General features: G+C 52.8%; 9 protein-coding genes across 9 annotated transcripts; 5 read left to right on the plus strand and 4 right to left on the minus strand.

Annotated features, from left to right (window-relative positions):
- Nucleotides 1–1,793: 1,793 nt before the first annotated feature.
- On the minus strand, nucleotides 1,794–2,962 carry J4E82_007308 (uncharacterized protein; the record flags this gene model as incomplete). Its single annotated transcript, XM_051733554.1, has 4 exons — nucleotides 1,794–1,941; nucleotides 2,007–2,132; nucleotides 2,179–2,688; nucleotides 2,736–2,962. The coding sequence occupies 4 exons, from the start codon at nucleotides 2,960–2,962 to the stop codon at nucleotides 1,794–1,796; spliced, it is 1,011 nt and encodes a 336-aa protein (XP_051586737.1).
- A 272-nt stretch (nucleotides 2,963–3,234) lies between these two features.
- On the plus strand, nucleotides 3,235–4,071 carry PRE3 (Proteasome subunit beta type-1; the record flags this gene model as incomplete). The annotated part of the gene is made up of 4 exons (XM_051733555.1): nucleotides 3,235–3,262; nucleotides 3,313–3,358; nucleotides 3,411–3,701; nucleotides 3,750–4,071. The coding sequence occupies 4 exons, from the start codon at nucleotides 3,235–3,237 to the stop codon at nucleotides 4,069–4,071; spliced, it is 687 nt and encodes a 228-aa protein (XP_051586738.1).
- An 813-nt stretch (nucleotides 4,072–4,884) lies between these two features.
- Nucleotides 4,885–6,254, plus strand: J4E82_007310 (uncharacterized protein; the record flags this gene model as incomplete). Its single annotated transcript, XM_051733556.1, has 2 exons — nucleotides 4,885–6,027; nucleotides 6,078–6,254. The coding sequence occupies 2 exons, from the start codon at nucleotides 4,885–4,887 to the stop codon at nucleotides 6,252–6,254; spliced, it is 1,320 nt and encodes a 439-aa protein (XP_051586739.1).
- Nucleotides 6,255–9,031: 2,777 nt separating this feature from the next.
- On the minus strand, nucleotides 9,032–11,645 carry J4E82_007311 (uncharacterized protein; the record flags this gene model as incomplete). Its single annotated transcript, XM_051733557.1, has 3 exons — nucleotides 9,032–11,246; nucleotides 11,298–11,464; nucleotides 11,523–11,645. The coding sequence occupies 3 exons, from the start codon at nucleotides 11,643–11,645 to the stop codon at nucleotides 9,032–9,034; spliced, it is 2,505 nt and encodes an 834-aa protein (XP_051586740.1).
- Nucleotides 11,646–12,455: 810 nt separating this feature from the next.
- Nucleotides 12,456–13,420, plus strand: J4E82_007312 (uncharacterized protein; the record flags this gene model as incomplete). Its single annotated transcript, XM_051733558.1, has 5 exons — nucleotides 12,456–12,563; nucleotides 12,635–12,672; nucleotides 12,726–12,750; nucleotides 12,910–13,362; nucleotides 13,391–13,420. The coding sequence occupies 5 exons, from the start codon at nucleotides 12,456–12,458 to the stop codon at nucleotides 13,418–13,420; spliced, it is 654 nt and encodes a 217-aa protein (XP_051586741.1).
- An 840-nt stretch (nucleotides 13,421–14,260) lies between these two features.
- Nucleotides 14,261–15,763, minus strand: J4E82_007313 (uncharacterized protein; the record flags this gene model as incomplete). The annotated part of the gene is made up of 2 exons (XM_051733559.1): nucleotides 14,261–15,444; nucleotides 15,505–15,763. 2 exons carry the CDS (start codon nucleotides 15,761–15,763, stop codon nucleotides 14,261–14,263), a joined length of 1,443 nt encoding a protein of 480 aa, XP_051586742.1.
- A 609-nt stretch (nucleotides 15,764–16,372) lies between these two features.
- Nucleotides 16,373–17,590, minus strand: J4E82_007314 (uncharacterized protein; the record flags this gene model as incomplete). The annotated part of the gene is made up of 5 exons (XM_051733560.1): nucleotides 16,373–16,399; nucleotides 16,455–16,574; nucleotides 16,622–17,073; nucleotides 17,124–17,409; nucleotides 17,483–17,590. 5 exons carry the CDS (start codon nucleotides 17,588–17,590, stop codon nucleotides 16,373–16,375), a joined length of 993 nt encoding a protein of 330 aa, XP_051586743.1.
- Nucleotides 17,591–19,014: 1,424 nt separating this feature from the next.
- On the plus strand, nucleotides 19,015–21,273 carry J4E82_007315 (uncharacterized protein; the record flags this gene model as incomplete). Its single annotated transcript, XM_051733561.1, has 3 exons — nucleotides 19,015–20,120; nucleotides 20,171–20,265; nucleotides 20,315–21,273. 3 exons carry the CDS (start codon nucleotides 19,015–19,017, stop codon nucleotides 21,271–21,273), a joined length of 2,160 nt encoding a protein of 719 aa, XP_051586744.1.
- An 819-nt stretch (nucleotides 21,274–22,092) lies between these two features.
- On the plus strand, nucleotides 22,093–26,831 carry J4E82_007316 (uncharacterized protein; the record flags this gene model as incomplete). The annotated part of the gene is made up of 2 exons (XM_051733562.1): nucleotides 22,093–22,340; nucleotides 22,394–26,831. The coding sequence occupies 2 exons, from the start codon at nucleotides 22,093–22,095 to the stop codon at nucleotides 26,829–26,831; spliced, it is 4,686 nt and encodes a 1,561-aa protein (XP_051586745.1).
- Nucleotides 26,832–27,213: the final 382 nt, after the last annotated feature.

Genomic DNA, 27,213 nt, shown 5'->3' on the forward strand with positions numbered 1-27,213 from the left:
AAGGGACCCGGTAAAAGCATCTTGGGGCGCTGTTGAGTGGCTTCGTAGTAGGCTGTCTGGGCGGTGGTACTCCCCTGGTGACCCTGCGGCGGGAGTGCGTCGAAACGAGGGTGGAAGAAAGATGGAGCGGGCAGGTATGGCTCTGGGACCTATACAGGTTTAGCGCCATAGCGCGACGGCGAGACGGTGGGCCGCCAGATGTCAGCACTCGCTTCCATGAATGCGAACACACCAGTGCAAACCAACGCTTGACGAGTTTGCAGTGGGCTCGGCACGCTCTCGGCAGACGGCTGGACAGAATGGTCCGAAACCGTTTGCTCAAACATGGGAACTGGTTCTGGGCTGCCAGTGCAGAGGGCTTTTCGCCACACCCTCGGCGAGACCGCACCATGACAGTGATCTGCGCGCCACAGCACAGCCACCACACTTGATCCCGCGCGGTCATGATCGACACCCGGGCGAGCAATGAACGAAACGTCTGTCCCGTCTGCCAGGGTGCGAGAATGACGATAGTGTTACAAGAATAGATCTGCAGATCATGAGCTTGTCCAAGTCGACTCGATCAACGTCGAACGATTTGAGGCTCCACACTGTCGCACCGCTGGGCAGCAACAAGAGTGCTGCCAAAACACCCGTCTTCGGCCTAATAAGAGATTGCGATGCCAACATGTCCATGTGCCGTGAATCCCACTTACGCATTCCCGGTCATTAGTGATATGGGAAACGTCAAGCTTTGACATCGCGCGCCCACATTACCGCAGTGGCGGTGCTAGCATCCGTTTACAGGGTCCAGCACAGATTCTTCATCGAATCAGCGTCCGGTCGCGAACGCGAGCGTTGGCACTACTGTAGAGCCTCTTCGTATCCAGAGGCCCAGCTGGAACCCTGCGGGGGTGCTCCAAATGCGCGGTGCATAGTAACTGTGTCGCGAATTCAAACTCCGGTATAGCCGGTTCGTCCGAATAGCTTTCCCCGACTGTCCTTACACGTTTGCGTGTCGTACGATGCAGATGCAGATGCAGTAGTGAAGCGACTGAGGCTGTGAAGGATGATCTTTCGATAAAATGCTCCCGTCTTGAGAAATCTTGCATCGATAAGCCGGCTGAGACATGTACCTCGCCCCTGGCGATCCGCCGTCACCCCACATCTCAGGTTTTGCACGTGTTCGGTAAACGTGGACCCTTGCGAAGCAAAATCTAAACACTCCGTCATGTTTAATGGTTCTCTTGCAAGAATAGCTAACAGGGGCTGCAAATACAAATCACGGCTAGTCTACGGAGAAGCACTCATTACTGGTCGCTCATGCATTCGATCGCGATCTGTATATTCGCGAGTGCTGCACAACGTGACCCGGTTGCATACTATGTGGTGCCATTTTGCCACCAAAAGTACATTTTCGTTACCGGTGTTGGCGCGTCGGTCCACGACGCCGCATAAAAGTTCAGCCCAGGGAATATGTGCATGTCCGTTTCAGAATGCTGGGGACTTCAAAGTACATATCGGCTGCTCCGGAACGCTCACAGCGTATACATACGCTGCCCGCGCAGTAGACACAAACCTTATGGATCCCATACGTGACTTGCGACGTCGGCCTAGTAGTGTATAGACCTCGGAACGGGTCGGAAATCCTGCCAATAGAAAAGAACCAGTGACATATCATACGCTCGCTCCAGCTGTTTCCGGTCCTGCGGCTTCCTTTGTGGTTCGCACTACACGAGTGAAGCAGTAGTGCAGGACTGGCTCAGCATATTTGTCAACTGCCGTCAATAACTATTTCTTGTTCAGAACTGGCTTCAGCGAGCTACGAATTCAGTCAGGAACTCTTCAATGTATTGAAAATAGCGTGGTTCTGCGACGGTGTCGTTGTGGCTTCCATTCGGTAGTTCCTTCCAAACTTTTGGTGCTTTGCAGACTTGGAACAATTTAGTCATGTGAGAAGGTCTGTAAAGCAGTCAGCAAACTGAAAGCCTAACGGCAAACGGTCCATGTCTAGGGTATGCGCTTACGGAATGATTTCGTCCTTGAGACCACTGAGGAATAGAATAGGTATCTTGGTAATCTTAGGGAGTGTCTCTTCAGTAGGCCAGATCTGGTGGCAGAGAGGAGTCAAGAAGCGAGCAGGAGGGAAAGCACTACTCCAGGTTAGTGATGACCTCCAAATCTAACGAAGTTACTCACGTCGGTATGAGTTTTTTGATCGAGGTAAAGGTATTCTCCAAGATGATGCCTGAGATGTCGCCCTCTCTAAGGTTACGAGCAGCCAGTCCAATGGCAACTGCACCACCGATACTCTGACCGTATATCACAACCTTGGTGTCTCGAAGTTCGTGCCTTTGGCGGATATAGTCCAATCCGGTCTGCGCATCAATCATGAGCCCCTTTTCATTAGGATTGCCAGAAGACAAGCCATAGCCTCGGTACTGCAACATCAACACATTGCACCGCAACTCATTTTCGAGGATCTTTGCGATGGGAAGCCTGTAGCCGATGTTGCCAGCGTTGCCATGGAACATGAGAACTGTTACATTGCGCGCATGTTGCTTGTTGGCTCGAATGAAGAATGCGCTTAGGGATTCGCCGTCCGGGGTAGGGATAAACAGTTCCTCATAGTCGGTAATGGCGAACTGCGAGGGCCTGGGTACGTTCGTTCGAGCGTCTGGAGGGAAAGCCCGGGGGTATATGATTTCACTATCACCATTAGCCAGATTCCAACAAGGGAACAGAAGATGGTGTACTTTTGCTTGAAGTATAGGAGACCGCTGAGCAGGGCGGCGACACCAGAGGATGCTAGGATGGGTACGCGCAGGTAGGACATGAACGTGTCCAATGCCGAAGCCATGCTCCCTGGTCGGACTTGGGGGTCTGTGGGGCGTAGGATGGATCGGGGCTCAGGTGCCGAGCGACTTCGCGAGAATAGCAGCCTAGGTGAGGGAGATGGAGAAGGAATGGAAGACTCGACCATTCGGAGAGCCAGACAGGAAAATGTAGTATGGGGTTACAGTGCGCAACCGCATGTGAGTGAGGCCTAGAGGGTGTCGCATGTTACAGCTAGCGGTTGAGACCAATAGCGAAACGCCAAGGAAAACCAGCCGCGTACCGTCGAGCTGCCTACACCACCACCTGTAGCAGCTACTCACTCACCCCACAGCTTCTCTTGCCTCCACCACACGCTTCTCGGACATTCGGACTTGTCGAACCACCCCTCTCTATAGTAGACCAGCTCATACTGCAACAATGATGTCCACAGGCATGTTGGGAGAAGGTACAGTTGCCGCTACAAACAAGTGAACTGCGGGAACTCACACTGCGTAGATGGCATCCATGTCGACATGAACCACCTCAAGAAGGGCGAGGTCAAGTGAGTTGTTCGTGGGCCAAGAGCGCTGCCAGAGTGCTAACAAGCAACCTAGCCTTGGAACATCCATCATGGCCATCAACTTCAAAGACGGCGTCATATTAGCTGCCGACAGTAGGACGACGACCGGAGCATACATCGCAAATCGTGTCACCGACAAGCTCACACAAGTGCACGACACCATCTGGTGTTGCAGATCGGGATCAGCTGCAGATACACAGGCTGTCGCGGATATCGTGCAATATCACCTGGGCATGTACGGTACCACCAACGACGAGCCACCGACCACACAGACTGCAGCAGCCATCTTCCAAGAGCTCTGCTACTCCAACAAGGACCAACTCTCGTGAGTAAGGCACGGCCGTGCGACTACCCGTCACTGACGTAACTGCAGAGCTGGACTCATTATTGCCGGATGGGACCACCGCCACGGCGGACAGGTATACTCGATTCCCCTCGGAGGCTCCCTGCACAAGCAGTCATACGCAATTGGCGGCTCAGGCTCAACGTACATCTATGGATACTGCGACGCAAACTGGAGGGAGAACATGAGCGAGGAGGAAGGCATCAAGTTTGTCAAGGGCGCGCTCTCAGAAGCCATCAAGTGGGACGGCAGCTCGGGCGGTGTGATTCGCATGGTGGTGCTCACAGGCAAGGGCGCGCAGAGGCATCTATACCTGCCAGACCAGAACTACGATGGGCCAGGCAAGCAGTAGAAGTGGTCGTCATGACGGTGGTGGGTACATAGGCACACCATGTATGATATAGCACGACATGATGATGATACCTGAATGAGCGAAATGAGACAAAAGGAATCCATGGTTACCATGATGCACCGGAACTCGGGCAGTAGGCGTGGGATGGAGGCGCAACCACTGGCCAATCAACAGGCAGCATCAGGGCATTCGTCGCCGGTGTTTTTTTTGGCGCGGCCCTGTTCCATCCATTCTCTCACGTGGCGGGACGGTCCGAATTGCAGAGGACCGTCTCGAGTGTTTTGCAAATTGTGGCGGTATGCGTGCAGTGCCGAAACGAGAGAGAGTAGATGCACAGTGTCGTCACATGCGTTTTGGACGGTGCAGGTGAATTGCGGCCAGGGTCTCTTGGGACCTCGCCAGTCGTTGGTCTGTGACGTTCGGGTTCCCCACGCCTTTGTCGAACAACACCTCATCACTCTTCACGCTGGAAGCCCATCCTGCGCGCATCCTCACCTTTACCTTGACTCGACGCGTGCCGTCCAATTTACTTTGGTTACGGCAGAGAGCAGCAGGCTTGCACGCGATACCTGCGCCCCTTTAAGCTGCGTCCAACTTCGGGCTCTTTCCGATAAGGCTCAACAACACGACCGACATCTCTCACCGATCCACTCTGCCTCGCAAGCACACTCCCTGGTGCACCGCAAGCATTCGCTGTGCCGCGCCTTCCCCCACGTCAAGACCCGCTGCACTCGACGTCCCTGCGCAGCCTGGTTTCGCGGAATGACTTCGCTTTTGGTGAGCGACTTCGGTGGGAACCACTTTCACACCAACATGTTTGGCGGCGGCAGCACGCATCAGTCACAAGAGTCTCCTGCCGGGCGTCACACTCCCGTACGGCCATCGCCGTCTTCGAGCACCAATGCGCCGCGTGTGGTAGCTCCGTCTGCTGATGTTCCCATGGCCGATTCGGCAGCCCCGCAGTCGAGCTCAACACCAGGCCAGCGATCGCAGCAGCAAAACAGCTCCGAGCCCAACACCACCGCACCCGCTGCCGAACAAGCAGCACCGACGCCACCCAGTCCGCACTTTCGTCCCCACTCACAACAGCCGACCCCGTCGGGCGTAGACCCCGCCTTCACAAACACCCGAACCGTTCCCTCGTCAGGTCCAGCACAGTCCTTGCGATCGCCCGAAGCCTCTCCTACCAAGATAAAAGTAAAGAGTCTGTCGCATATCCAGAGCTTCGCCATCGATGAGTCCAGTCCCTTTTCCCAGTCGCGCTCGCTTGCACGGCGGCAGCGACGAGACCCTGCAGACGTCGGGCCTCAATACGAGATCAGCGAGATGCCCGTGTCAGATATAATCGAAATGGTGGCTGGTTTGCTGACCAAGATCACGACTACCAACGATCGGCAGCACGACCATCTGCACCGCCAAATCCCGCCATCAGAGGGCACCTCAGGGTTGAGCCAACAGACAACCAGCGTCTTGGCTTTTCATGGAAAGAACGTCCCCAGCATCTCTATCCTCAGCTATCTGAGTAGAATTCACAAATACTGCCCAACCACCTATGAGGTCTTCCTGAGTTTACTCGTCTACTTCGACAGGATGACAGAGAGGGTAAATGCTGGCCCTATGTCTGGTCTTCGCAAGGCTAATCAACAGTCTGTGGAACAATCAAAGTCTGCAATGTCAGCGGCTTCGACTCCGGCAGATAGCACACGACCTGCATCAGCTTCCGCTCAGGCGGCCACGCCTCCTCCGTCAGGCTCCCTAGGCAAGCCCTCGCAAACACCACGCGAGGGCCCTCAGCCGCCTTCACCGCCTCAGCAAGATCTCGACGTGGACGCACTGAACCTCTCACACTTTTTCGTTGTCGACAGTTTCAACATACATCGTCTCGTCATAGCCGGTGTTACGTGCGCCAGCAAGTTCTTCTCTGACGTCTTTTATACAAACTCGAGATATGCCAAGGTTTGTACTCGCCGACACAAAATATGTAAACGTTTGCTAATAACATCAAGGTCGGCGGTCTACCGTTAGTTGAGTTGAACCACTTAGAGCTGCAATTCCTGTTATTGAACGACTTTCGCCTCGCTGTACCTTTGGAAGAGATGGAGGCGTATGGAACAATGCTGGTCGAGTTCTACGCACGTGAAGTTGCTGAGCAGCACGAACGGGAAAACGGTGTGAAACAGTGATACAGCAATCGACTTGTACAGAGTACTTGCCACGGTTTGCTCCAATCAGATAAGGTGACACAACAGGAGGGGGCAGCGGAAGCATTGCGGGTCCATGCCGAATAAGCAGGGAGACCCTTTACGTCGAGTTAGAGAGGCCAGAGGATACCACTTTTGCGCGAACCATACCCAGTGTATGGACTATATATGTTACGGCATATTTTGAACAGCCAGAATCTTTGCATTCTGGACTAATTTGAAAGGGAAGACATCATCCCGGAGCCCAGGAGACGACTTTGTTCAGCTTGGGTCAGCATGCGAGCGAGTGTTCTTCCTTAGGTGTGCGTAGATTTGGGATACCAACTGTTTGTCTTTATTTCAAGAGAGATTGATGACATTACGCCAGAGTCTCATTGTTCTGAGCTTCGTTTACCCTGCCTTCTGTATTCTTGTTTTGATACCTTTTCTGAACCATTAGGGTGGCGTTTATAGAGGTGCAATCCCAGAAATTCGCTTTGATGCTACCTGTTGGTAACTCGATAAGCTTGATCGCTGTGTTCTTGCTTCTGACCCAGGAAGTGAAAGTGCAAGGAAGATGATAATCATTAAACAAGCAAGTCTACGAACTGCGGATGAAGTAGCAAAGTACATGTGGAAAGTACAGCGCCCAAAGTCTCGGGAGAAGCATTCAGCCCCTCCATTCTAGATCTCCTAACCCTCACATCCTAGACCAGGATCCAGCATAACACAATCCACGCGCGCAACCCCTGGACGCAGATTACATGCAGAACCGACCGGATCACATGTGGTCATGACACATGGCCCTTGTTCCCTGTCTTTGCATCTAGCGCATCAGCCCGTGTTTATATAAGCCAGGGGTAAAAGTCGGAAAAGGGTGCATCCAGCGCATCCAGCCACAACAGTACTCACCCAAACACTGTCTGGAGGCCAGACACACTCGGGCAAAAATGCACATACCATGGGGCGAACACTCAACCTCGATTTAATCTGACGCACTGAATACAGGTACAACAGCATGACACGTGGGGTGGTGCGGGATGTGGACGAGGACCCTTAATATCGGTGATAACATAGCCACCCGGGTGGGGATCTCTGTTTCCTAGTTTTGTCTAGTTCGGATTTCTTTTGAAGGGGGAGTGTTGGATGTGTATTTTCCACAGCACTCTTTAACGCGCTTTCTCGGTTCCAGTGCTTTTGTCCTCTGCGGTTCGGATCTGCTCGGGTTCGGGTTAGGGTTACTGTCGTTATTGTTCTTGCTTGCTTGCGGCGTGTCATTTGTGCAGTTTTTGCGATGCAGCGTTCCTCCTCCGCATCGTCATCGTCGTCCTCGTCCTCGTATTCGTCCTCACTATCGATAACATCATTCGTTCAATATGCTTTCCTCGCCGCACTAGCATATATACTTGCGGGCGCGCCTTTGTCGACATTGCTTGTCTCACGTACAAATGCCGATTCAGCGTTGTCAGGCAGTAGCCTTGGTGCGAAAAAAGGTGTTGATACAATATCCAAGTTGGAGAATCTGGTTATTCCAGAGAAGAACTTGAGTTGCGCGGCGCATGCATACAAAGGAGTTTATGTCTTGAGCAGGGAGCCATTGGTGGTGTACATTGAGGGGTTCATTGGCGAAGAGGAAGCAAAAGAAGTTGTGGCATTGAGGTACGTAACTTTGGTACCTTGTTCTAGTCTTTGCATATGGACAGAACTATATCGCTCACAGGAATCTTCCTGAGTTCATGGAGTAGCATGTCCTGTCTTGGCCAAGTACAAACAACATAGCGTGTTTCCTCTTGCGTCTTTGTCTTTCCCTGAGACTAACAAAGCCCACTACAGTAACCCGCATTTCACACCCTCAACCGTATGGACCTCCGGCACTGAGTCCCTCAATCCGTCAATCCGCAACTCGGAAAAGGCTCCCCTACCCCGCAGCCAAACAGTGAAGTGTATTGAAGAGCGCGCTCGCGTTTTTCAAGGCTGGCGACCCTACACTTTCATTGAGAAACTATGGAGCCAGAGATATGGCGTTGGAGGCCATTACACATACCACTACGACTGGAGTACCGCGACTAAGAAGAGTGGACGCGTCAGTTCTTTTATGGTGTATTTGGAAGCGAATTGCACGGGTGGTGGAACACACTTCCCGCGTTTAGAGAGGCCTAAAGATGGAAGTTGGTGCCAATTTATTGAGTGTGGTGACGGCGCTTCTTCGACAGATGCAGATCTCTCGGCGAATACTGTGGAGGACGGACGGCCCAAGGAAGACCTAAGCAAGGGGGTCATCTTCAAGCCGATTGCTGGGAATGCGGTGTTCTGGGAGAATATGCGGGGAGATGGGAGTGGGTATGCGGAGAGCTGGCATGCGGGGTTACCCGTTACGAAGGGCGTTAAGATCGGACTCAATATATGGAGTTGGTTAGCTGAGGGGTACGTGCCGGTGGAAGAAGAGTCTTAAGGAGATGGGAAAAGGATGGGGGAATCATAGAAGAAAAAGGCAGAACTAGAGGAAAACCTACGCAGGGATTAAATGTGGCTCCAGAGAAAAGAAGGGGCAAGTAGTATTGGAACATGGCGGAAGAACTACATGAACGTCCATTCGAGTACACAATGACGCCACACATATTTGGCATGTTACGCAGCCAATGCATACGCTTTATAGTACCGTGTCAAGTCCACATACGAGCAGTCTTGAGGACCACAGAACTAGTGAGATAGGGAGAAAGACGGCTCATGTTCAATCTGGAATCATCAATCATTTCGTGTTCTCATCCTAAATACTTCTCCTACAACTTCAGCCCCCTCGATCCCTCCACGTCAACAACGACGACCTGCTCGATATGCCCCGCACTCTGACCAAATGAGAATTCATACTGTCCTTGATCAACAGTCCACTTCCCCTTCGCCTCATCGAAGTAAGCGAAATCCTTGTTCGCACACTCAAGCTGCACAATCGCTTGCGTGCGAGGTTCCAAGTAAACCTTCTTAAAAGCTGCCAATGTTTTGACAGGATGCTCAGCCGATTGATCTTTTCTGCCGACATATACTTGGATAACCGTAGCTCCAGCGACATCCCCTATGTTCGTGACCTCGACGTTAGGCGCAAATTGTTCGGGCGTCGATTGAGGCACACGTGCATCAGTGAGAACAAAGGTCGTGTAAGACAGGCCGAATCCAAAAGGAAAGTGGATTTTGTCTGCGGCGATGCGGTCGTAGTGCCTGTAGCCTACAAAAACACCCTCTTCGTACTTGACAGTGAGCTGTCCCTTGTCGTCCCGAGTGCCAGGGAAGTTGCCGTGTGCCGGCGCGTCTTCAATGCGTTTGGGCCAAGAGATTGGAAGGTGACCAGAGGGATTCACGGTGCCAGAGATGATATCTGCGATGGCATTACCGGCTTCTTGGCCAGGGAACCATGCTTGTATCAAAGCAGAAACCTTGTTTAACCAGGGTAGGGCAACGGCCACACCCGTTGAATTTACGACAATGGTCTTCGAGTTGACTGACGCGACTGTTTCTACGAGCTTGTCTTGTGAGCCTTCGCGTGGTAGGTTGAAGCTAACTTGATCTTGGCCTTCGGTTTCCCATACAGGTGTGTGTCCTGTGAAGACGATGGCGATGTCACATTCTTTTGCGAGGTCCTTCGCTTCTGCGGCCATGTCTAGGTCGTGCTCTTCCTCATACATGAATCCCAGTCTGAAACCTGGAAGACCCGAGAGGATGCCTTCATCTGACTCGCCAGCGGGTGGCTTCGAATGAACCTGGATCTTGTATGACTCGCCCTTGGTGAACGGCACGCGAAACTCTTTCTCAGGGTTTCCGCCGAAGAGGAAGCCCATCGGGTCCGGAGAGTTGTGCTTCTGTTCATATACGACTTTGTCGTTAACGTGTACGACTGTGGGACCGATACCTGAGCAACCCAAATAATGCGAGCCAGACTCACGGGGCGTAAAGGTAGTGGTGAATCTAACCTCGCTGTCTTTGGCGCTTTGCTCGAGCAGAGGTGTAAAAGCAGCTTCCTTATTGCCGTGCTTTGTCTTGATGGGCTTACTGGTGTTGCCCTTGTTGAACAGTTCCATGGTCCAGCCATCTTTCCCCTCGGAGTCTTTGCAGCCCTTCGATAGAGGAGGGATGAGACGATATGTAGCTGCACCTTTTGCGAACTTGAATTCCACATCGTCGCCGTAGGCAGTCTTAAGACCCTCCTCAGGAGTGATGCGATAGTGGGCATTCAAAGAAGCACTTCCACCACCATGGATAAGAGCCTCCTTTGCTAGACCAAACAGACCAATTGTCTTGCCCTTGATCTCTTCTCTCTTGAGTGGCAGGACACCGTCGTTTTTCAAGAGGGTGATGCCCTGTCCTGCCACATCTCGAATAAGTTTACTGTGCTTTGGATCGACAATAGATTGCTCAGGCGGAATTTCCGGGTTCTCGAAACCACCGACTTGTTCGATAAGCCTCAGCACATTCCTCGCTCTTTCAGTGATGATGGCTTCGGTGACCTGTCCCTTCTTCACAGCCTCGAGGACAGTATCAGCACTGCGCCACCTAGTCGGTCCAGGCATTTCTAGATCCAGTCCAGCGTTCAATGAGTCAGCCGTGGAGTTGACACCACCCCAGTCACTCATAACGAGCCCGTCCCAGCCCCATTCGCCGCGCAAGACCTGCTTGAGAAGGAATTCATTCGAATCTGCGTGTGTTCCGTTGACCTTGTTGTACGCTGTCATAACGGCGAGGGGATTGGCCTCCTTGATAGTGATCTCAAAAGGCTTCATATAAATCTCTCTCAGCGCACGCTCAGAGATGATCTCATTGACCTTTAGGCGGTCCGTTTCCTGCTCGTTAGCTGCGAAGTGCTTGATAGTGGCCGCGATGCCTTTCTCTTGCAGCCCGTTTACAACGTTAGCGGCCATCTTGCCAGCAAGATACGGGTCTTCTGAGAAAGATTCAAAGTTACGGCCACCAAGAGGATGTCTATGGTTGCACATAGTAGGTGCAAGACTGGCGCTTTGTCAGCATGCGTCGTGTATGTATCGATATCGGCAGACTTGCAGCACTCGAGCACTCTTGGTCTTGGTCTCCTCTGCCAAAGCATGACCTATGCGCTTTGCGTTTGCAGGATCCCATGTCGCGGCTGAACATACTGCTGCAGGAAAACATGCAGCTCGTGTGCCTCCTGTGAATACTTCACCTCGGGCACCGTTGGGTCCATCAGACGTCTATTTTACTATGTCAGTAGCTGTAAAGTATGGTAGATGGTACGATCGCAGGTCCTACCTTAATGGCGGGGACACCCTTATCCGGTATAGGTACTGTCTCCCAAAAGTCCTTCCCAGCAAGGAGTGATATCTTCTCCTCTAGTGTCAAGGACTGGAGGACAGTTTCAACCTTCGCACTCATGTTTGCGTTAACGCGGGGCAGAAGAATAATCGCTCAAAAATCCAAAGAAGTGGTGAGATGGCTCACACCCTATCGTTTATTCTGCCGTAGTGATAGATGTACTCAACAAAAAGAATAGGTAATCGAAAGGGTATCAGCGCTCTATGCCACACCCGAAGGTGCACAACCCGTTACTATATGTACCCCAAGGTCTTCCGCTCTTCCCCATTCCCATTCGGCAACACTGACCGTGTCTCCGGCAGGCACACCATTGTCGTACCCATCGGTACATCGCAAGACGCTTGTGTGGAGAAGCAGAAGTGCGCATCATTGGCGCAACTCAGGATCTACCGTAGTGGCACTCGTAAGCGTGCCGAGGTTTTGCCATGCGGACTGCCTGATTGAGGTCTGATTCGTAGCCTGCGGTGCGAAGCGGCTCGGAGATTCGCCGAGGTTTAGCCTCTCGGGATGCAAGTCGCTTACCGACTCGAGGTCAGATGATATGGGTACACGCAATACGAACGGGCTGCATGTTGAATTGGGAAAACCACGAGAGACGGAAGTCTGGCAGACAGGTTGCTCATGTTGTTGCTGGTGGATTTAGTCATGTTCGGATGCGGCAACCTTCCGAGGCTCAAACGGCATTCGTAGTGGGACCCACGTGTCTTGGCTGGCAGGCAGGTGAACATTTGAAAAACCATACGTCATGTTGTGTACCCGAAAGAATTGCGATCTCTAAAGCTTCGAATCATCTTTCTTTGGCATCCTTGGATTTCAGCTTTTCCAGGCGTCGTTTCGTTCTTGTACATATTACAATTTCCAGCACACGGCATGGCTGCATCATCGAAAAAGCCCGGAGAAGTCAAACCCACGACGAGCCGGCGGCATCCGCTGCAGCGTTTCGACTCACCATCTAAAGGATTCTCTGGCGCGTTGCACGTAAGTGACGAAGCAATACATGTACGACCAGGAGTAGGCAAGGTCAGATGTTGACATGATTTGCATTGTAGGTCGCTGGTCTGATCAGCTTCTATAGTTCCTTCAAGTTGTATGTGCTGCTTCTATCAATTTCGTATACACTACCAGCTAACATATACGAAGTCTAGTAGATAATCCCAATATCTTCGTATGTACCAAACTGCTACTCGTCCTGAATTGCATTTGAATCGCTACTTTTGCTATTCAATATGTGTTTCACATATGAAACAGCAAACTTCCCAATCCTATGTTCACTCGTACATTGCTTAGCCATGCAGCTCAAACAAACAGTCTAACGAATCCCTAGAACTTGTCTTTCGGCTGGCACCTCCAGTTTCTGACCATAATCGGCCTTTCCCTGTCCACAGTAACATTCATCTTCGGTCTCATCGCAGATCTCACATCGACCGCCCTCTCAAAATCTCCTTCTCTAAATTCAGATCCACCCGCGGTAGCTCTTTCTGAGCACCTCTTCTGGTTCAAGAACTATCTGGCTTTAGTAGCAGCACCGATTGAAGTCACCATCAGCGTACTATACTGGACCTTGAAAGCCATTGACGGGAAACTTCTGGTGCCTCCGGATCTACCACTACCACCAGCTATCTACGACCTAGGCTTCCATCTTGTCCCCGCTGTTGTCCTAACGCTCGATTATGTCCTCCTCTCCCCACCATGGCCCACAACGCCTATGAACGAATCTGCGCCTATGATCACTTTAGCCCTTTCTACTGTTGTCGCTTTCACATATTGGATTTGGATTGTAAGAATTCCGCCTCTCTCCCCCATAGAACACCCAGCTTACCATATCTCCCAACTAGGAAATTTGCTTCTCCCAGAATGGCTTCTACCCCTACCCCATCTTTGCGATACTTACGACAAACCAACGAATCGGGTTGTTTGTTGTAAGCGGGGTGATTATGTGGGTCGTAGGTGGATTGTTGAGAGTGTTGTATGCGAAGATAAATGGGTATGAGAGTGTGGAGCATTTGGAGAAGGTGCGACGGAACAAAGTCATGGGGGGTAGTGGGAAGTGGGAGTAAAAGAGGGGAAAATTTCCAGAATGGCTATGAGAAGGCGAGTAGATGAAACCATTGAGGATGTTGCTACGCCACAGTAACATTGAAGCGGGACGTACATGCGGGCTGGGCAGAAAGCAAAGGACTACGTGCGTATATGAGACCGAGATAGTACAAACGCGGATCGGATGTCTATACTGTGCAGTTCATACGGATGTAGCAGATAGCACGTTTGCTTCTATCACAGCTCCTGTATTAATTATGTAAACGAACAACCAGCGATACTGTACATGACCACCAGCTTCTCACCAGCAAGCCCATGTTTGCTATGAAAGTTTACAGTAGAGTGAGGCATAGAAATGGAAAAGAACATGCCTGAGTATCTGTCCAGCGATCCCGTAGCGTGTCTCTCGAAAGGAAATCATACTACATTATACCGTATGCCGATAGTCATCGCGGTGTAAATTATGTAACGCCATGTATGAATCGAACACCAAAACGTAACGCATAAAGGTAAGTCGCACGCATAAGCCGGTAGATGGAACGAGTGTGAAAAGTGGGTATCCGTTGCGACATGATGACAGCGCGGGGTAAGTGTCGCATTGAGGAGTTCAAGGGTAGCTCTGCATAAGTGATAAGCACTCAGCTCGTAGATGGCGAAGGCGGCGCTGTAATCGTGCGTTGGTCATCATCATCCTGATCATGTTGGTGGTAGGCGCTTGTGGTGTTGTAGAGATGGCTAGTGTACTGGAAGGCCTGCTGATCAGGACCGATGCCATAGGAGTAGGTGGGATACTGATAGCCATTGCTTTGTTGCCCGTCAAAGTTGCTGTAACCTGTCTGATGGAACGGGGGTAGGATGTTCTCCTTGTTCTCGTACTGAAAAGGATCGTTGAAGGGTTTGTAGGAAGTGAACACAGGTGCTGGGGAGGGAGATGCTTGATGTGTGAATCCAGACGTGAGATAATTCATGCTGCTGGGTTGCGAGAACGGAACATCATCATTGTCTTGAAAGACTTCGAATCGCTTCCGCTTTGGAGCATAGTTATTGTGACTGTGGTCATACCCAGACGGACCGCGGTCCTCGTCGTATTGATTGCGATTGAGGAAGGGAAACACAGGTCGCTTGGATTGTCTGGTAGAGCGGCGAGTAGCATTGGCATCAAGATTGGCGAGTGCAGGCCGTCTGCGCACTGGTTGAGGACTCTCAGCTTTTATCTCAGTCTCATCGTCTTCGTCAGACTCAGAGCATGAAATTCTGCGTTGGCGTTTGAAAGTGCCCAATGGGGTGAAGATGAGCTCAGTAGCCTCAACTTCTTGAGAGTTGAGTTCCAGTTGTTCCACGACAGAGCTGTCCTTCTTCTGGTTCCTTTTACGACGCATCTCTGGGGTAGCAGAGTCGAAGATGTCCATCCCAGGCCAGTATACCCCCTTGAGTTTGGTTGACTCACTGACGGCCATTGGGTCCACGACCTCGGCAGGCTCGTCCTCGATAGCATATTTAGCTGCAGCGGTGTACCGGTATGGTCTCCGCCTCTCGCTCGGGTCTGAGTATTCACTAGACGTGTCGTAATCTTGGTTGGTGTAGCTACGGGAGCTGGCGCGTGACTCTGTAGGCCAATATTGCATATGAGGCGCGAAGGTATTGCGGTTGCGGAGGACCGGTCCATTAGCCTGGGGCGTTGGCGAAGGTGAATGCTCCAGTTTGATCATGGTATGCTGCTGCCCTGATAGACGCGGATCAAGGAGGTTGCTTGCGGCAACACGACGTACGGGGCGTGGCACTGGGGCTTCAATCTTGAGCGGATGCGTGGGCACGGGTCGGGCTACATGGTGTGCGGTCAGTAACAGTCTCAAGTATTATGGGATGTAGGTGAGATACATACCAGTGGTCCTCGCACGAGTGCGACGTTTGTCCTTTTGATTCATCCGCTCCGACATCAGCTCCTCGACAGCCCATTCGGCATACCACTGGTCGTACGTCTCAACGAGGCGGCGAGATGCTTCCTCGTTGGTGGACCGGACTTTGACCTTGTAGTAATTGGACAAGTGACCTTTGCTGGCAATATGAGTGAGTAGATGTGAAACATCGCTGAAGCTGGGCTTTTTGGGGCAAATATTGCAGTGAAGCGGAATGTTGGCCATGCCGGAGGCCTAAAGAGGCTGCAGTAGATTAAAGTGAGAGCCGCAGTGTGAACGCGGCGTTGGTAAGGAGCGTAAGTGAAACAAGCACAAGAGCAGCACAGCAGTGAAGGCAAAGAGCGTTGCGAAAGGAGCGGGTTGATGAGGTGAAGTGGCGGTGGGAGAGGTGCTCATAAGAGACCTGGTACAGAGATGGCTGCCGGTCACTGCGGTAGCTCCTAGCCCATTTCCGGAGTAGATGAAAGGAAAGCAGGAGACAGACGCCAGCACTCGTAATGAAGGAGAGGGGAAGGTGCAGTATTGAAGTAAATGGCGTTCAGCAAGGATGGATTTGTCGGTGGTGTTCTAGTAGGCAGAGCACGTGGAAAAGCTCGGCCCTAACGAAAGAGGAAGCCACCCTCACTTTCCTCCCGCTTTGTGTCTCGACGCCTATGGCAGAAACGCGAGGTATTAGATAGCGGGAGGATGAAAACTGATGAATGAATATTACGTGGGTATGCAAAGAGATACTGGTTAGGAACATATGTGAATGCAGGCAGGCACCCACCTCACCACCCACGTGTGATTCGACTAGTAGTGGTATCTCACTTGAACATCTACTTACCTAAGCATCTACGAGTGACGGATCGAGGCATGCAGCTGTGGGCAGTCAGTACGCATGATGAACTGGGAGAGTAATGGTCACATACTACACAGGGTCTACCTCTTCGAGACCTGGGTATTTCAACAGACTGAGACCAGCAATGCCAAACACGGTATGAAAGACATCAACCATGTCACCAGGTCGGTCTGCGAGGCCACCAAGTTCCGGATCCTGGGATGGTTAGACAGCGATAGATTTGAGGACAAGATAGCACCGACCTGGCACTGCAGGATGAAGTTTGTCAACTTCTGGCCGTCTATCCAATGCAGCTTGTCTAGCATGGCCATGCTGCTCATGACCCACCAGCTGTAGCATACATCCTCCTTCTTCTCCGGGCGGCCGTTGAGGCCTCCGTTCTTGAGTTGTCGTTCGCTTAACCAGGCGCCCAACTTTTCTTGGTTGACAAGGTCAAGTCTCCCCGCGATGGTCAAAGCGCCGACACACGTAAACACCTGACCCGAGTGTGACTCGGCACCCGGGCTGGTGCCGTATCCGCCATCAAAGTTGGCGCACGAGTCGACGTATTGAGCAGCCTTTTCGACGTCGACTAGCTCAAGCAAGCCCATCAGAGACAGAGCGTTGAGTGCGCCGTAGAGAAAGCGCGTGTCCTGCTCTCCCCACTCGTCACCTGCAAAAGTGCCAGTCTCGCGATCTTGCAAATCGGCGATGACTGCTACTATAAGTACACTATCATGATACATAGATATACAGATGACTTACACTTTCCGATTTTGAGCCGACCACCGGGGATGCGATCTTCAAGGTCACCGAAAGCGTCAAGCGTCGCGAGTATCTGCACGCCACTAACGGTGTACAGCATATGGGCATCATGGCCCGGGGCAGCACCGAGACCGCCATTATCATGCATACATGAGAAGACAAAGTCGAGGATAGTGGTGCGCGGGAGAGCATCTGGGTGTCCCAGGAGATGCAGCGCCGTCAGTCCCCAGTAGAGGCCGTTGAGACGCAGATGTTCGGTGAGCCAGTACTCGAGCTCATCTTTGCGCTGGAGCGGGTCAGCGCGGGATTGGATGGCCGGGTGCTTGCGCGGCCAGGCAGAGCAGAGACAGGCTACGCACAGTGTCGAGGCTCTGGATATAGCGGACGTGCTTGTCGACGAAGAGGTGCATCTCGTCGGGCATGCTGGCCATGCCGGCAGCACGCCCGGGCCCAGAAACAAGAGACATGTCAGACAGTCAGATGGGGGTGGTGTTGGTGGGAGCTGGAGGCACGGGAGGGTCTAGTTGTTGTTGCAGGCATGGCGCCGACAGGGGTGGGGCCTGACGCACATTGAGGGAGGGTCTGAATTTGAAACGAGACTTGGCAGACGATCCACGGCTGTACGAAGCATAGCATGTAGCACTTGACAGCCGCCGGGCGCGACAGCCTCGCACACTACGATGCTGCGCAGCGCGCGAGGCAAGTGGTAATGCAGCACCAGCACCGCCAGAAGCCTGCCTTCACCGCCAGACGTGCACTACGCCCGCTGTGGACACCCGTTTGCGCACGATAGTCGATAGCGCCCATGGGCCGAATTTGGGGGGTAGGGGTTTTAGCAGCGTCGCTCCCTCGTACCTGGGGCCGTGCGCGCTGCTGAAGTCGTTGCCGCCATCCTCTCGCAGCCCTTGGTGCCCTTTGCTCGCAGCATTGCAGAGCCTGTGCCTCTTGGGCCAGCCATCATCCCCCCCGCCCACCACCACCATCGACCAGGAGACACGTGAATTGTGTCCTTTTGCTGACCAAGGCGCCGCCCACCGCCCTCGCTCTGCAACGGCCGGCCAAGCCCAGCTCCACTCGCTCCTAGACCTCCAGGGCTGTCTCCAGTTCCCTCTCCCGCGCCCAGAAATAGTCGTCGTTCGTGACTTGTTTGTGAAGTGGGTAAGTAATGCCCGACGACAGCACTGCGACACCCACACACCCGCTTGCACTCGTGCCCGCCTCCCCCCCCCCAGGTTGTACACCGTCAACACTCGCCATAGCGCCGCCCGGCCCCTTTCACGTTCCGCAGCGCTTGCTGACCATATTCCAGGCGTTGCATGACCGCCTCACTGCCCGCGACCCAGATACTCGATATCCGAAAGCGAGCACGTCTGGTCGACCGTCGTCACATCTCCGCCTCCGACTCTGGTTGCACGCGCTCGGCATCGTCCATCCCTCCGGGTTCCTGCATGGGAGCAACGTCCTGCCGTCGGTGACATAGACTCAACACTCGCAGTCGACGCATCGAGGTACGCCTACAGAGAGCGCTGACCAGACTCTGACGGTTCGTACTACCCCGCGCGCTTCCCAGTACCTCCTTCACCTGCCATTCACCCCTCTACGCCATGAATGAGTCTGCTGCTGACCGCCACGAAACTTAGGCTCGTTGACCGCGCAACCACCCATGTGCCACGTCCACTGAACCTACTCTCACTACCCCTACCCTACACGCGCCGCATCGTCCGTTCCAACATTCGCTCGATTGCCTGCACATTGGCGCGTTTGTCCCAGAAACACTCACCGAGATAGTGCGCTCTTCGACCTGCAAGCTTGGCAGCAGCCGTTGCTTTTTAAGGGAGTTGTGCTAAGGAGTCAGTAGCCCTGGGAGCTTCCAAAGAAAACAATACGAAAGATGCCAAAATCTTCAACACTGTCGTTGGCTATGCGGGGCAAGCCCAAGGATAATGCCAACAACACACCCATGAGTCCAAAAAGCCCGAGGTCGCCAGAGATGCCTGAGGATCTCGATTTTGCGACACCGAATGCCGCGTTTCACAACATGCCACAGTCACCCGCCTCTCCGAAACCTCGCAAAGACTCCAAGAGCATCTTCTCCAACTTCAGTGCCAACAAGTCGTCATCACGCCTCAACAGCCAGGGCAACTCGACACGCCAGCTTCCTGAAAACCAACACTCGCCCAGCCTATACTCTAATGGGCGCAGCGGTGCGTCCACACCAGACCTCGGCCGTCCTGTGCGCACACCCAACTCCGACGGTATGGTTATGCCAGCTCAGACAAATCTCCCCTCGCTAATTACCGCAGACAATCGCTCCGAAGTCGTACGCTTAGACCAACGGACAGGGTCAGGTAATTCCAACGACTCCTCCGATCCGCACGCCGACTCCTCGAAACGCAACAACGTCAAACCGAAAAAGGGTATTCTGTCGCGATCCAAGTCCATCAAAGAAGGTGAGACTTCAGGGTCTCGCACAAAATTGAACAAAGCACCCCCAGGCCAACTTTCGCCGGACATTGCAGGTTCGTGGACGACCAACGGTGATGGTATGCCATTGAAGACGGCGCCAATGGATAAAGGTCAACCATGGCGAGGCATAGGCAAGCCACGGACACACTCGGCCGATCGTCAGGACGGATCCAAGCACATCCAACGGGATGCCGATTACGGTCAAAGAAGGGACAAGTCGGAACAGATCTCGTTAGCATCCAGCTCGTACAATGAAACGAAGGGACATGGCTTCATCTCAAAACTGGGTTCGGGGGCTCGCAACATGGGCGAGAAGATGGACTCGGCACGCAAGGGCGTATTTGGCAAACTGGGACGAAGCTCGAGCAATCACGAAAGCCAGACGCCCATATCGAACGAACCATATGTGTGCAAGATTATCCACAAGCCGTTGATTGAGCAGACGAGGCTGACACGGATATCGACTCGTCTGGAACAGTCACGCGATAAGACTGAGTTCTGGATGCCAGCTCTGCCTTGGCGGTGCATAGAGTATGTTGTGTCTCGAACGGATCTGAGGATCAGGCTAACCATAAGCGTAGTTACCTGAACATGAGGGGTTGCGAAGAGGAAGGCTTGTATCGTGTTCCAGGATCAGCCCAACAGGTTCGGTATTATGAACGCAAATTCGATGAGGGTAAGATCGTCTTAATCGCTACTATGATACTTGCTCACCTAAGTCACAGACCGAGACATCGACTTGATCAGCGACCCCAACTTGAACGACCCAAACGTCATCGGCTCACTGTTCAAGAACTGGCTCCGACAACTGCCCGACGAGATCTTCCCAAAGGCAGTGCAAACCGCGATTCAACAAGAATGCCAGGGCGCCAAGACGACACCGCAAATGCTCAAGGATGAGCTCTCCAAGCTTCCCCCGTTTAATTACTACCTCTTATTCGCTATTACCTGCCATATCAGTCTGTTGCACTCCTGCTCTGAGTTCAACAAGATGAACTACAACAACCTATGCATCTGCTTCCAGCCAGCAATCAAGATCGACGCCTTTTGCTTCCAGTTCCTTATTCTGGATTGGCGAAACTGTTGGCAGGGTTGCTGGACAGAGAAAGACTTCTTGACGGACGAGATCAACTTCCTAAACGCTGTAGAAGTTGAGTCCCAGCAGCAACAGCAACAGCAGCAACATCAACAACTACAACAGCACACCTCCTCAAGGAATGGACCACCTCAAAGTGCTGGCAAGGGCAAAGGCAATAACTCGCCCCAAGTCCAGCCTTCAAAGAAGCCTGTTACGACGCGGAGTCAGTCTACGGACCACATTAAATCGTCCTCACGAGGACTTTCGTCGGAGAGAAGTGGACGCGCTACACCTCCGAACCCATCGCTGGTGTTGTCGGAACCCTCGAGTAACCCCGTGTTACGGATGCGGGGCGGCGGCGGCTATGGTGAGCGTGAGATTTCGCCTGAGCGAGTCATTTCGTCTTCAGACAGTCGTGATGGGGGCCATCATGCGCGGAGCACACCGCGTGCGCCGCCGTCGGTTAGCACCGAGGCGTCCTCAATCGACCTAGACGAGAACGCGACACCGACTCAAGCACAACACAGTCGCGGACCATCTGAATCGACGCAATTCCGACTGGACCTCCGGGATCCACCTGGCTCCCCATTCAATATTAAGTTCTGACGAGATGGTTGAAAGTACAGCAAATTATATGCTTAGCGCATGTCTTTGAGGCAACGATAGAAGAAGGGTTGGATTTGACCGCTTGATTTTCGCATGTTCGATTCGTCCCGTGTGGGCTGCCACGAGGTCGCGATACCCGTCCTTTGACCCCTCTGAGTTTGTGGCAGCAGTATTGCCCGATAATTGTTTAGTAGCCAGCGCTGGAGTTTGGACCGCGTATTGCTTAGCTGCTTATTTATTCCTGCATCATGTTGCATAAAGGCGTTGGAGAGCGGGCTGGGAAGAAGTAGCATTTGAGCGGGGTCATATGTACCATATGTGGATATCGTCGCATGGCAGAGCGCTGTTTCCATGGCAGTTTCAACGTATTCAACAATTTCCCTCGCAGTGCTCGTACCAACTGCTTCGAGTTGGGACCGAAAGCCTAGCCCCCGCGCTATTGGAGAACTTGCACCCAGGAACGGGGCGCGGACTGGGGTTAGAGCTTGGGGCAATGACGTTTCTCCCGCGGGTTGCGCTTGCGGCTCATATGCTTCGCGACCGCCCACCGCCGATCTCACACGTCTCCAGGCGCTGCTTCCTTCTCTCTCCACACACAGAGGGCAATTGACCCTCAGAAGCGACTGCGCACACGGCCACGGGACTGCCTTTAACCTCAGCCGAGCCCATTACTCCACCATCATACCACCACCTCTGTCTCCGACTGCATCACTGCCATTACTACGTCAAAGATAAATATCCTAGCGTACCGTATACACCTATTGTCATTGTTTACCAACATAACACTCCCTCGCAACCATCCAGTCTCTTGACATCATCATGTCTGTAGCACTACCACACCACTCCAAGTCGTCGGACCGCAAGGTCGTCTACTTGCTGCCGTTGACCGACTATGGCTGCCCAGACGTCGCTGGCACCTACATCTACCTGCCTCCTCCAACCGAGCCAGCATACTCGATTTGCTTCCAGATCCAGGGTACCAGCTCGATATGTCGCGAGGGCAGTCTCTGGGTGAACATCCCCGCCCAGGGCGAGAAATTCAAGCGCAGCAACTACCGCGAGTACAAGTAAGCCGTCACCACTTTCTTATCCGGTCACATGTCGCTGATGTTTTGTGTAGGTTGAAGCCCGACTTCACGGGTATGTGTGAGATTGAGATTCCCATTCACGAGGCCAATGCCTTCTCCTTCTACACGACCTACAGGCCACTGCCGCAGTGGTCCTTCACAGACGTTGCATCTCCTGAACCCACACGAACGGACACATACTACATCGACATATGTCCAAATCTCAAGTTGCATGGCGAGCACTTGCCGGTCGAGGCTGTCTGCATCTTCTCTGCACTGTCCAAATTCATGGGCAGTTACCCCATCGACTGGGACAATCATTTGAGGGGAATCAGCGAGCGTGGCTACAATATGGTTCATTTTACTCCGCTTATGATGCGCGGGTCTTCCAATTCGCCATACAGCATTGCTGACCAACTGGTCTTCGACGAGGCCTTCTTCAAGGAGGGTGAGAAGGACATTGCGAACATGATCCGAAGGATGCAGAATGAGTTCAATCTGCTTGCTATGACTGATGTTGTCTGGAATCACACGGCCAACAACAGCCCATGGCTTGAGGAGCACCCGGAATCTGGTTACAACGTCGACACCGCTCCTCACTTGAAACCCGCTCTCGAGCTGGATACGGCGCTGTTGCAATTCGGCAAAGAGCTCACCCAACACGGTCTGCCCACGACCTTCAACAACGAAGGAGATCTCCTCAAGGTTATGGAAGGCGTTAAAGAACATGTCCTTAGCAAGGTCAAGCTCTGGGAATACTATGTCGTTGACGTTGCGAGGGACACCAAGGCCATCATGGAGGCCTGGACCTCCGGCCAGGCCAAGTTCGTTGATGGCAGCTTTAGTGAGGCTGGTCTTCGCGGGCTCGATGCCGTCAGGGACTGGCCACTGAAGCAGAAAGCCGACTGGTTGGTCGAGCATGCCCTGCGCGGCGGCGACCGCATGGGCGAGCGCTACCGTCGCAGGATGGACCCGAACATCAGTGCCGGTCTCCTCTGTGCTTTGTTCGGCCGCTATGATACTCGTACTAGCAACACGCCTGACAACCGCGCAGCTCAAGGCACTATGACGGCTATACTCAACGAAGTAAACCTTCCATTTTACCGCGAGTACGATGGAGACCAAGCAGAGATCATGGAGCAACTCTTCAATCGGATCAAATATGTCCGGATAGACGCCCATGGTCCCAAGCTTGGCGAAGTGAACGACAAGAACCCACTCATCGAGACCTACTTCACACGATTACCACTCAACGAGACCACGAAGAAGCACAACCCGGAAGCTCTCGCTCTTGTCAACAACGGTTGGGTATGGGCTGCAGATGCGATGCGAGACAACGCTGGACCCAAGTCGAGAGCATACCTAAGGAGAGAAGTCATTGTCTGGGGTGATTGCGTCAAACTCCGCTACGGAGACGGTCCTGAAGATAACCCTTTTCTTTGGGAGCACATGGCCAAGTACACGCGACTTATGGCCAAGTACTTCCAAGGCTTCCGTATTGACAACTGTCATTCTACACCTCTGCATCTCGCTGAATATATGCTCGACGAAGCCCGCAGCGTCAACCCGAACGTCATGGTCTGTGCTGAACTCTTCACTGGCTCTGAAGAGATGGATTACAAGTTCTGCATGAGGCTCGGCATCTGTGCGCTAATTCGAGAGGCGATGCAATCGTGGAGTACTCAAGAGCTGAGTAGACTGGTCCATCGACATGGTGGTGTTCCTATTGGCAGCTTCGAGACTGATGAAGTACTCAACGCTGCACAGGCGACTGATGGAGCAGATCAGACAAAGCCAATCATCAAGAGAATCAAGCGGAGTCCTGTACACGCGTTATTCATGGATTGCACGCATGACAATGAGACGCCTGCTCAGAAGCGGGATGCACGCGACACGCTGCCTAATGCTGCGCTCGTTGCCATGTGCGACTGTGCAACTGGTAGTGTTTTTGGCTACGACGAGGTTTACCCCGAGCTGATCGAGCTTGTGCACGAGAAGAGGTTGTATTCTTCGGCCAACTCCAATGGAGGCCCAATCAAGCCCCAGGCTGGCGAAGGTGGTATTGGTGGCATCCGCAAGATCATCAACGAGGTCCACGTCAAGATGGGCAAGGAGGAGTACAACGAGACTTACATCCACCACGATAATGAGTACATCACTGTTCATCGAGTAAATCCGAACACCAGGAAAGGATACTTCCTTATTGCTCACACCGCATTCCCTGGCTGTGGCGACGGCAACGGAGACTTTGGAGAGACCAAGCTACCGGGTACACAAGCAAAGCTCATTGGCGCCTGGAATCTTGAAGTCGATAACAGTCCTGAGACAAGAGCACGCATCATTGGCGACAAAACAACACTACGTGGCTTGCCCAGTAAGACAAACGACCTCCAAGGCGTCGAAATCAAGTCGGTTGGCGATGATACCACGATTGGCATTCCTGACAACTTCCCCCCTGGAAGTATCGCTCTCTTTGAGACCTGGGTACCCAGTGCAGAGCACGACGATGGTCTCGACAAGTTCATCACTAGCGGAGCGCGTGCAGCTTTCAGTGGTGTCAATCTGATCGATCTGAACTACATTTTGTACAGGTGTGAAGAAGAAGAGCGAGATGCCACGGATCACAAGGATGGAACCTACAATATTCCAGGTCACGGCAATCTAGTATACGCTGGTCTGCAAGGCTGGTGGAGTGTACTACGTGATATTGTAAACGACAACAATCTCGGCCACCCGCTCTGCAACCATCTTCGTGATGGTCAATGGGCGCTCGACTATTGCCTTGGTCGCCTCCAGAAGATTTCTCAAAAGAAGGAGTACGTCAACATCAAGAGTCCCGCCAAGTGGCTGGAGGCAAAGTTCGCTGCTATTCGCAAGGTTCCTAGCTACATGCTTCCACGATACTTTGCTATGGTCATCCAGACTGCATACAACGCTGCAGTGGAGCGAGCAATTGAGCTCATGGGCGAGAACGTCCGAGAGGGCAACCAGTTTCTGAAGAGCCTCGCCCTAGTCAGCTGCCAGGTCACTGGCTACATAAACAATGCCTCGTTGTGGCCAGAGAAGAGCGTGCCCAGTATGGCCGCTGGTCTTCCTCATTTCGCCTACGACTGGGCGCGATGCTGGGGACGTGATATTACTATCTCAGCTCGTGGTCTTTACATGGGAACTGGCCGGTTTGCTGATGCCAAGGAGCACATCTTTGCCTTCGCCAGCGTTCTCAAGCATGGAATGGTACCTAACCTCCTAGGCAGTGGCAAGAACCCGCGTTACAACTCCCGCGACTCAGTCTGGTTCTTCCTTCAGAACTGCCAGGACTACACCAAGATCGTGCCGAATGGCATAGAGCTTCTTCATGAGAAAGTTAAACGGCGATTCCTACCATACGACGACACATGGTTTGCTCATACCGACAAGCGCGCATACTCCCAGTCCTCCACCATTGAGGATGTCATCCAGGAAGCTCTGCAGCGACACGCTTCCGGCATAGAGTTCCGCGAGTACGACGCGGGCCCGAACATTGATAGTCAGATGAAGTCTGAAGGCTTCAACATCAAGATCTGGACTGATTGGGAGACTGGTATGATCTTTGGTGGCAATCAATGGAACTGCGGTACATGGATGGACAAGATGGGTGAGAGCGAGAAGGCCGGCAGCAAGGGTCACCCAGGTACGCCACGAGATGGTGCTCCGGTCGAGATCATCGGCATGTTGTACAGCACAGTACGCTGGTGTGCCAACATGTACGATGCAGGCCAATTCAAGTACCAGGGTGTAAATCTGGAGGATGGCAAGAAGACTGTTACCTACAAGGAGTGGGCCGACCTTATCAAAGCCAATTTCGAGCGTTGCTTCTACGTTCCGCGTTCCGCAGACGAGGACAGCAAGTACGACGTCAACCCGAGCATCATCAACCGTCGCGGTATCTACAAGGACTTGTACCGTTCGGGCAAGGAGTACGAAGACTACCAGTTGAGGCCAAACTTCCCTATCATGATGACGGTTGCGCCAGATCTTTGCGACCCCGAGCACGCTTTGCATGCCCTCCAGATGGCCGACAGGGTCCTGCTTGGTCCACAGGGCATGAAGACTCTCGATCCCTCTGATCTCAACTACCGTGGCTACTACATCAACAGCGAAGATTCGACTGATTTCCACACTTCCAAGGGCCGCAACTACCACCAAGGACCTGAGTGGCTTTGGCCCACAGGGTTCTTCCTACGAGCCATGCTCAAGTTCGATCTACAACGCCGCAAGACGCCCGATGAACGCGTCGAGAGCTACCAGCAAGTCACTCGCCGTCTCGCCGGGTGCATGAAGGCCATTCAGGAGTCACCCTGGGCTGGTCTCACAGAGCTCACCAACAAGGATGGTGCATTCTGTGGCGACTCATGTCCCACGCAGAGTTGGAGTGCTAGCTGCATCATCGACTTGTTCCAGGACGCGCGCGAGTACGAGATGGGTGAGACTGCTCAGAAATCTTCGTCGTAGGTCGACAGGGCTGGCAGGGTCAAGAAATTCGTAGCCAAGATGACCTAGAAATGAGTAAACATAATGAGTCCTGGTTGTAGTAGTAGAGTAGGATGGGAGACTGTTGTTGTAGATACCTGAATTAATTCGTTGATGACTTTGAACTCGCGTCTTCCCACTGTCACTCCTATCGAATCATGACTTCCTTCTTGTTCATCTGCTGCCAGGCAAGCTTGCTACAAGCCTGTTATCCGCAAATCTCTGACAGCTGTAATGATTGTGCGTCGCCCTTGCTGACCAGCAAGCACCCGTGGGGTTGTATAGCATACCGACCGGGCTACAGTGGAGCTGCATGTCGTGCGGCGAATAGTTATAGGGCTGGCAGAGGCTTTCAACGCCGCTA

Source organism: Alternaria postmessia (genome assembly GCF_024291825.1).
Source record: "Alternaria postmessia strain BMP 2775 chromosome Unknown scaffold_48, whole genome shotgun sequence".
Classification (NCBI taxonomy): Eukaryota; Fungi; Ascomycota; class Dothideomycetes; order Pleosporales; family Pleosporaceae; genus Alternaria; species Alternaria postmessia.